At 46.7% G+C, this 9,826-nt stretch overlaps 1 protein-coding gene and 1 long non-coding RNA gene across 8 annotated transcripts in view; one reads left to right on the plus strand and one right to left on the minus strand.

The window, feature by feature from the left end:
• The window catches only part of LOC138738383 (uncharacterized), a 149,777-nt gene extending 146,430 nt beyond the window's left edge, over positions 1–3,347 (minus strand). For all 5 annotated transcript variants that reach the window (XR_011341519.1, XR_011341517.1, XR_011341518.1 and 2 more), the window contains exon 1: positions 3,232–3,347. This is a non-coding gene — a long non-coding RNA (uncharacterized lncRNA). The remainder of the gene's footprint in view (positions 1–3,231) is intronic.
• Positions 3,348–3,545: 198 nt separating this feature from the next.
• LOC138738384 (syntaxin-binding protein 5-like) overlaps positions 3,546–9,826 on the plus strand; it is a 267,977-nt gene continuing 261,696 nt past the window's right edge. For 2 of the 3 annotated variants that reach the window (XM_069888459.1, XM_069888460.1), the window contains exon 1: positions 3,822–3,956. In XM_069888459.1, the coding sequence (XP_069744560.1) occupies positions 3,907–3,956 (50 nt within the window). In that variant the 5' untranslated portion in view covers positions 3,822–3,906. Of the gene's footprint in view, positions 3,957–9,826 lie in introns of all 3 variants that reach the window. The other variant, XM_069888457.1, reaches the window with a different exon arrangement.

Raw genomic sequence — 9,826 nt, forward strand, 5'->3', positions numbered from 1 at the left:
AGTGCAAGTTCTGTCCTGGTTTGAATGACCAAAACGCAAAATGTCACACTTATCTGAACTAAACTCTTTCTGCCTCTCCTTGGCTGACTGACTCAGTTGATAAAGAGCCCGTTATAACCTTAGTCAACCTTCCTCATTGTCCACTGTACTACCAGTTTTAATGTCATCCACAAACTTACTGACCAAAATGCATCACTTTAGGTTTGTCCAACAATCCAGCTGATCAATGCCATGTTGTATGCTTCTCACGATTCCAAATACCATACATTTTGAATCTTCTGCAAACTTACTGACATCTTCCATATTTACATAAAAGTAATGAATGTATATCTCAAACATCCCATCATTGCTCCTTGTAGAACAACACTTGGCATTGACTTCAAATCAGAAAAGCAGTCCTTCACAACCAAGCCAATTTTAGATCAAATTTGCTAGTTTGTTTTGGGTCCTAAATTTTTGGACTGGCCTTCTGTGCAATACTTGAACCAAATGCACCACTAGAGTCCATGTCGAAAACATCTAATGCTGTTTGGTACTTCTACAAATTATTGTGATAACCAGATCATTTACTCCACCCAAGCCTTGCTGGTGCTAATGCTCCTGTTGACCTCCCTCCTGTCTTCCTCTTCTGAAAGGATTAGCATGACCCTCTATTATTTCCTTCCACATATGCCTGTTCACCTTTCTCCATACAATTCATATACTCCTACTGCTTGTGAGTTTCATGCCCTTATCACTCTTTGATAAAGAAGTTTCTTTTGATTGTCCTGGGAGGGGGTTTCTTGGGAGTTATTTTAAAATAATGACCTTCTGACAAGCTTTTCCAATGTGAAAAATTCACTCAAAATTGAGATGACTTTAAAGATTTCCTTCAGCTTGCCCTATACTTTTATTGAAAACACTGAAAAAGGCTGATCAAAACAGAAATCAATAGCCTTTTGAAATAATTATTACATTTCGTGACATTCTGGTATGGTTTACTATTTTCTGAATTTCTTATGATGCCTGAGCCAAAACTCAATATAATGAACCAGTTATTTTCTTGAAAATATAGCTAACTCTGTGTGTTTTAATTCTTTAGTAAAAGTAAAATATTAATCACTAACAGGATAGATGTTATTAATAGTTTATTGCATTTAAAACAATGAAGATTTACAGTTTCTAGCTTACAGCAATACTGCAATGTGCAACATAAAACCTAGCAGCATACTCGTAATACAAATTAGCAATTATAATTATTGAAAGTTAATTGACGTAAATAGATTGGATTATATGCAAAAAGAATGATTTGAAGGTCAGGAACTTATGAAAGTCACAAGTGAAAAAAAAGGACGTCTTCCACTAGGTTGCTATGAATTTGCGTAATATTCCCGTGACAATAATTATTCACTGTGAAAGACGTTTCTTTCTGAGTAATCTGCCTTTCTGTCGATCATGTCAGTACTTATTAGTCGAATAATGGCTGCTGAGGAAACGTGAAATAATGCAACCAGTAAGCTTGAAATATTCCTTGAAAATACATAGTCTAATTACAAGGTTTTATTCAGCATCGATTCAAGAGCCGAACTGTCATAAAAATCCGCCGCGCACAAGTTCCATCGGCCCCTGGACACGGTGTGTACACATATTAAAACCAACTAACAGGTTGCCTGGAGAGTCTATTGGCGAGTGAGAAAGACGGTGGCTCAGTGAGGGAGGGAGGGAGGGCCTGCCCCCCAGCCCCCTGCCCTCGGCCCCCCCAGCCCCCTGCCCCCGGCCCCCCCTGCCCCCCCAGCCCCCGGCCCCCCCACCCCCCGGTCCCCCCACCCCCCTGTCCTCTGCCCCCCTACCCCCCTGTCCTCTGCCCCCCTACCCCCTGTCCTCTGCCCCCCCACCCCCCTGTCCTCTGCCCCCCCACCCCCTGTCTGCCCCCCCACCCCCCTGTCCTCTGCCCCCCCACCCCCCTGTCCTCTGCCCCCCCACCCCCCTGTCCTCTGCCCCCCCACCCCCCTGTCCTCTGCCCCCCCACCCCCTGTCCTCTGCCCCCCCAGCCCCCCTGTCCTCTGCCCCCCCAGCCCCCCTGTCCTCTGCCCACCGCCAGCCCCCTGTCCTCTGCCCCCCCCAGCCCCCCTGTCCTCTGCCCCCCCCAGCCCCCCTGTCCTCTGCCCCCCCCAGCCCCCCTGTCCTCTGCCCCCCCCAGCCCCTGTCCTCTGCCCCCCCCAGCCCCTGTCCTCTGCCCCCCCAGCCCCTGTCCTCTGCCCCCCCAGCCCCCCTGTCCTCTGCCCCCCCAACCCCCTGTCCTCTGCCACCCCCAGCCCCCCTGTCCTCTGCCACCCCCAGCCCCCCTGTCCTCTGCCCCCCCCAGCCCCCCTGTCCTCTGCCCCCCCCAGCCCCCCTGTCCTCTGCCCCCCCAGCCCCTGTCCTCTGCCCCCCCAGCCCCTGTCCTCTGCCCCCCAACCCCCTGTCTGCCCCCCCAGCCCCCCTGTCCTCTGCCCCCCCCAGCCCCCCTGTCCTCTGCCCCCCCCAGCCCCCCTGTCCTCTGCCCCCCCCAGCCCCCCTGTCCTCTGCCCCCCCAGCCCCCCTGTCCTCTGCCCCCCCCAGCCCCCCTGTCCTCTGCCCCCCCAGCCCCCCTGTCCTCTGCCCCCCCAACCCCCTGTCCTCTGCCCCCCCCAGCCCCCCTGTCCTCTGCCCCCCCCAGCCCCCCTGTCCTCTGCCCCCCCCAGCCCCCCTGTCCTCTGCCCCCCCCAGCCCCCCTGTCCTCTGCCCCCCCAGCCCCTGTCCTCTGCCCCCCCAACCCCCTGTCCTCTGCCCCCCCCCAGCCCCCCTGTCCTCTGCCCCCCCCCAGCCCCCCTGTCCTCGGCCCCCCCCAGCCCCCCTGTCCTCTGCCCCCCCAACCCCCTGTCCTCTGCCCCCCCCAGCCCCCCTGTCCTCTGCCCCCCCCCCAGCCCCCCTGTCCTCTGCCCCCCCAGCCCCCCTGTCCTCTGCCCCCACAGCCCCCTGTCCTCGGCCCCCCCCAGCCCCCCTGTCCGTAAACGCACCGGTGCCTTGCCCCTCTCGGAGACTTGCCTGTCCGAAGCAGCCCAGAACTAAAAAGGCACGGAAGTGGAAAGTGCCGTGAACGATATGAGACCCTGTGACCTGGGATAAAGGCCTAGAGAATGAACGTAAAAGGATGGGGAACCCGAGAGAAATGAATCCAAGTTAACGACAAGGATTCCGCCTTCGGCCCAAACCGCTGTTCCGTTTGCTGACCTGAAATTCCCACCTCACTTCGGTGCGAACGGGGGCAGCGAGTTTGGGGGGTGGGGGGGGTCTTCGAAGGGACGACTCGGCCCGACGGCCCCAGATGCAGAGGCGACAAGTCCCACCGCGCCTCGAGGGAGCCTCGCGTGATAGGCCAGTCGGAAATGGAGCCTCGCCTGATTGGCCAGTCGGAAATGGAGCCTCGCCTGATTGGCCAGTCGGAAATGGAGCCTCGCCTGATTGGCCAGTCGGAAATGGAGCCTCGCCTGATTGGCCAGTCGGAAATGGAGCCGTCCAATGAGGCGCCGGGTTGGAGCCGGGACTGACGGTTGGGGAGACTTGGACCGTTAGCGCAAATCCTCTCAGTGCGAGTGAGGCATGGCACCGGTGAGAGGGGCGTCGGGCCGGCCCGCTCTCCTCACGGCTGCCTCCTGCACGTCGTCGGCTTGACCAGCCATTCGTTCGCAGGGGAGAATTTTTATTTATTTAATCGGAAAAATTGCAAACGTTGAGGAAGTGAGATGAAGAAGTTTAATTTCCGCAAGGTGTTGGACGGGTTGACGGCAGCGTCTTCGCCGCCTCACCCTGGCGGCGGCGGCCTTGGATCCGGGGCTGGGGGCGGCGGCGGGCCGGCGGGAGGAGGAGGAGGAGGAGGAGGAGGAGGGGGGAGAGGAGGGGCCGCGGATGCGGACATCCCCGAGACCCTCACGTCGGATCACTTCCAGATCTGCAAGGTAAGGCCCGTTCGCCCCTTGGGTCGGTCGAAGGGCCGATGGGACTCGGGTGTCCTGACTCTGACCACACGTTTGCCTTGAGGGCTCCATCCCCATTTTTCTACCTGTTAGTCGACACGAACTTGAGAACGATTGGCGACACCGAAGGACCTGGACCAGCCTCTCAGGGAGAACAGGAAGGAAAACGTCTTGTCGCTCAGTTTTGTTCAATGGATTTCTGTTTTGCGCTTGAATCACGACAAATCGCAATGAGGGAGCAAGTGAATAACGCAGAGCACTCGAGTCCAAATCAAACTATGGCAAAACCTGCTTGAAAGAAGAGCGTGTCCTGCTTGCACTCAGCGTCGAGGTGCCAGAGTCTCCTCCGGAAGAAGCCAGGGCATCATTTGAGTTGAAATTCCCATCCTTGGACCTGCCAAAATAATAGTAGTATTTAAATGACCTCAACGTGTATTAGCTTCAAGCTTGTGTCAAGTAAGCGGAGAGGATTCCAGGGTGAAATGAAAGGGCTTTTTTTTTCCCCATTTACCTTGGGTCGTGAAAGCACTTGGTCTGGGGACACCACTCAGAAACTTCAGGGTTCAAACTTGTCGGTTAGCACCGCCAGGTGAAATGGGGATTCCCAGGAACCCTCCTGTGAACGGGCGGTGCAAAAGCGACGGCCCAGGAAAATTGCCCGGGTCCGCGGCTCTGAAGATCGGTGGACCCGGGTAATTTCCCGGGGCCCCCCTCTCCCTGCAGTCTGCATTGTCAAATGGCTGAGCGGCGAAAGCTTCACGATGTCAGCGCCTGTGTGCTGTGTCATTGTGTCCTGATTTCGGCATTTAAGCTGGACAATCTCAGTTTGCCTTCAGTAAATCAGTTCATTCTGCTACTTGTTAATTACGCTCTCCCTCTCTAAACATACACGCAGTCTTCCATCTTTCGGTGAGTGAGTGCATAATGTTATTGCTCGGGGCAGGATCCCCCCCCCCCCCCTCCCAAATTGCCGGGGAGGGCAACTTGCAAGGAATTTGGACTGCAGTTTGAAAGATCCTGCCTTCCCTGGAATTTCACCCAGGTCCGAGTAGGGCTGTGAACTGGCCTAGTGATATAAAGTTCAAATATTGAAGGCATTTACTGCAATATTACTGTTTAAACAATTTCAAGTAGAAATGTTAAGGTTTCTTAATTCTGAAAGACTTCTATATAAAAAAAATTGTTCAAAAACGAACCAAAAGTGCTCTAAGAGTATGTAAATGTTTACAAATATTTCAAGAATTACTGAGTTGTTGATAAAAGTAGTGTAAAAGATGACAAGTGTCGAGCTTCTGAAACGTTCAGGTTATAATAAAGGGCTGGAGAAACTCAGCAAGTCGTGCAGTATTCCTTTTGTAGCAAAGACATGCAGCCTACATCTTGGACCTGAGCTCTTTGACAAGGTATGAACAAAAAGCAGTCAGGTACCTGAATAAAATGGTTGGGGGTGAGGCAGGAGGAGGAGCACTGACCGACAAGCAACAGGTCATAGGCGGATATGGGTGGGAAGACGGGAGAAAAAAGCTGGAGGAATAGCACTGAATGGAGAGGGAAGGTGATGAATAGGGAGGAGTGGAGGATGAATAAATTGGAGATGTTCATGTTAATGCCATCTGGTTGTAGCGTGCCCAGACAGAATATTAGGTGGTGTTCCCCAATTTCTAGGTGGTCTCAGTTTGGCCATGGACAGACATTTTGGCGTGGGAGTGGGGCATGCAGTTGAAATGGTTGAAGTCCCCACTATTGCAGTAGACAGAGCGAAGGTGCTCAACTAAACCATTTCCCCATTTGTTTCTAGTCTCTAATGACGAGGAGGTCAGAATAAGACCTCTGAATGCAGTAGGTGACCCCTGCAGATTTGTAAGTGAAGTTTTGCTTCACTTGGAAGGACTTTTTGGGGTCCTGAATGGGGATGTGGGATGAAGTGTTGGTGCAAGTGTAACATTTCACATGGTCACAGGAGTACATACAAAGGGGTCGATTAGGGGAAGGAGTAAGTGGACAAGAAATCACAGATGGAGCAGTCCCTGTGGGAAGGCAGAGAGAGAGGAAGATGTGTCTGGTTGTGGAATCATGTTCAAAGTAGCGTAAATTTTGGAGAATAATCTGCTAATGCAGAGTCTAGTAGGTGTGGACAAGGGGAATCCTGTCCTTGTTGCATCTAGGAGTGAGGAGGGGTTGGATCCAGGGCAGGTATGCAGGAAATTGAATATGCAGGAAATTAAAGAGATGCAGTTAAGGACTGAGTTGTTGGTGGTAGAGGCAAAACCACATTTTTTTTGATGAAGGAGGACATCTTTGATGATCTGGAATGAAAGACATCATCTTGGGAGAGGATGAGACAGAGAAAAAGGAATTGAGAGAATCGAATAGTCTCCTTACAGGGGTCTAAATGTGAAGAGGAGTAGTTGAGGTAACTGTGGGAGCTGGTGTATTTAAAAAGGACGTATGTTGGTTACAAATCACAATGAGTGAATAACAATATAATTATTCTGATTATATTCTTACTGGTGAACAATCTTGCTGGAATTTTTTCACTAGAGGAAAGATTTCAGCAAGTAGATTTAAAGCTGCGCTTTCTGCAGTGATATGATTGGCATGATAACCTTTGGAAAGGTTATCATCTTGTAAATTAGTTATTGGGCAGATGTTTGAATGCTAAGGGTCTCTAAATATTTAAATTAATCAGATTTTTGTGCTTGAAACTTGAGCTACATGTGCAAATTTACTCTAGGGGGAAAAAAATTCCTGTAGCATATTTAATTTAGAAAAAAATGTATACTAGAATGTCAAACATATATTTAATAAGCAGCTATGGAACCAATGAACACTGTAACATTTAAATATTGTAACAAATTTGCATCACCAGGATCATTTCTTTCTGCAGACTATTGTTCAGCATATAAAATCTGCATGAACTACTTTTTGCAATTTTAAGACATTATGAAATCTATCCAGATGTAATGAATACATCAATTTACATTTATATAACACTCAAATATAAGAGGGCATCTTAAACAAGTTAATAGACATGACAAAATTTAATTGAAAAAAAAATTTAGACATGCAGCACAGTAACAGGCCATTTGGGCCCACATGTCCATGCTGCCCAATTTACGCCCAATTAACCTATATCTCTGGTACGTTTCGAACGATGGGAGGAAACTAGAGCCTCTGGGAAAAACCCACACAGGCACAGGGAGAACGTATAAACTTCTTACAGCACGGGATTCGAACCCCGGTCCTGATTGCTGGTGATGTAAAGGAATTGCGCTAACCACTGCCAACCATGCTGTTCAATGTGAGTTAACACAGGAAAGTTGGGGATAGGGGTGAGTAGATATGGGTGACAATGTTCCAAAAGAAATTGTAATTTGCTCAATCACGTTAATACATATTTTAAAAAATATTGAAATCCTGCTATTTTGTTGACAGCAAAGCATCTTTGCTTCACAAATTCACTGATATGAAAGTTCAATTTCGTGAAGTTGGTGAATTGACTCTTAACATTCCAACCTGAGAGATGTGTACTGAACAAATTCAGTACATGAAGGGATTAAACAGAAATGTACAAACCTGCTCATGTTCTTCATTCTAGCTTATTCTTGCAATTTTATAGTTTATAATTAAGTGATTATATGTTAGCATACTCAATAGCATTAAATGATATGTTATCATGCTTATTCTCTGATTTCAATGAATTTTTTATTGAAAGGTTTAGTCTTTGGTTCAAGTTTACATATTTAAAAATAGCTTGAATAATTGGGTATACTATACAAAAGGAAATGATTTATTGATTTTTTTCAAAATTTACAACTAATGAGCAATGCAAATTAGAAAAGTATATTTTTTTAAATCAGTAATTTATTTAATTTCTCTTTTGGGTCTCGCAAGATCAATGAAAAGCTTAGTTCTCTTTTTTGAAATAATAATTTGTTTTTTTTTAAATGCACTTTCCTCACTTGAAAATGGCAGAAAACCATACTTAGGATAGAGTCTGTGCAAATTGAGGTGGTGATGTTTGGTTTAAAAAAAAAATGCTTTGTTGTCAACAAAATAATATGCAAAATATTGATATTTAAAGAAATGAAAGGAGAAAGAAAGAACAGTGCTGCAGACCCCTTGCCAACAATAATAACTAATTTAAAGAGATGGATAGAGCATAAGGGAATTATAGTATTTGGTAACGTGGTTCAGTTGATTGAATATTGTACACAATTTTGGGCACCTTTTGATTCCTCAGTTAAAAAGTGGACATGGAACTTGATATTCTGGATGCATGAATTTGACTGTATAATTAGAGGTTTAAAATTGTATGAATCAAAGGTGCAACCATTTTACATTTGCTACATGACCTATGAAAGAGAAATAAAAATAAACAATTGTCTTTAAAATTTAAACCACTGAAACTGAAGATACAAAATGTATACAGTTTCATAGCACAGATATGAGTGTGGACCTGAGAGAGTGGGGAGCAAAGACACAGCATTGCTCTGAAGGTTTCATCCATTAGGACCATGCCAGCTTTAAATGGCCTGGTAAATGAGCCAATGGTGTTTCTAAGTAAAATTCTGAAACCACAAGGTCTGCACCCAACATGGCAATGCCTGTGGTCAGCAGTCATGAGTGGTTGCAGACTGCGGAGGAGCAGTGGACTAGCTCAGGGTACCGGAAATGGGGAGAACACCCTTCCCTCCCCCCAATTTCCCTGTTGAGAAAGAGAAGCATGGGAGATGACCATACAGGATGGTGACCACAGCAGAGAAGGGCCCAGAGACTGTATGACCCTAAATCAAAGATGTACCTAGCAGCAGACCAGTAGGGGCTCAGTGGCTGAGGGACCCACAAAGGTGACGGACATCTAGTAGTCAGGGAACCCGCATGGCTGTTGGACACTGGCTCAGGAATCAGAGCTGTGATTAGAGAGGGTGCTGAGGGCAAGAATGGTCCCCGAAGGGCCTCAGGTGCTGAAGGCTTCCTGATCGTGTTGAAGGTTTGGATCTGGTGCTTGGGTTGCCAATGAATCAAACAGGAGTCTGTGAGGCTGCAGACACTGAAAGTACTGGAAATGAGTCCACAGACACTTGGTATCTCTGACGGGACTCTTGCTTCTCTTTCTTGTACTTAATGCTAATAGTGACTTTACCTTCTAGCAGTAAAAGTTAAAGTATATCATGTATGTTACATTTTAATGTATTATTACCTGTATGTGACAATAAAATAAACCTTGAGGTTATGGTGTTTGTGTTTTTTTTTATTGCATAGTCTTGGTGAAATTAAAATATAAATTCAATTCTTGGATTTGGTTATTTTTCTCTTTGATGTCATCATTGGATTTTTATAAATTCATTAAATCCAAATTTAATAGATTAGTCAAAGCCTAAACTCCTTTGGAGCAAGATATATTCTTGGAATACTCAGAATGTAGATCGAATTTCCTTCTTGGATATCAACAGACTTTGTACCATAATACAGAAATATTGTCTTACTCAATGATGCATTATAATTTATATGTGCTTATATATACACATTCAATGCTGAAATGAATAACTATATCATAATTCCTATAGCAACCCATTGATGTAAAACCTTGCCAAGATTAAATAAAACATTATTATTGTTGCCTTCCCTTTCCCAATTGGATACATGTAATTGTTATAATTTGGAACAATTGATCACTACTATTGCTTTGATCTTTCTTAATGCTTCACAGTTCCAAGCATCCAGCTTTTATTTTGATTTTTGGTGTTGGCTCTGTGGACATTTGTACATTTTCTCTGTAACTGCATGGGTCTTCCTGGTTCCTCTGGTTTCTCCATCCTAAATATTTGCTGATTGTTCGATTAATTGGC

This window comes from Narcine bancroftii, chromosome 7 (assembly GCF_036971445.1).
Source record: "Narcine bancroftii isolate sNarBan1 chromosome 7, sNarBan1.hap1, whole genome shotgun sequence".
NCBI lineage: Eukaryota > Metazoa > Chordata > Chondrichthyes > Torpediniformes > Narcinidae > Narcine > Narcine bancroftii.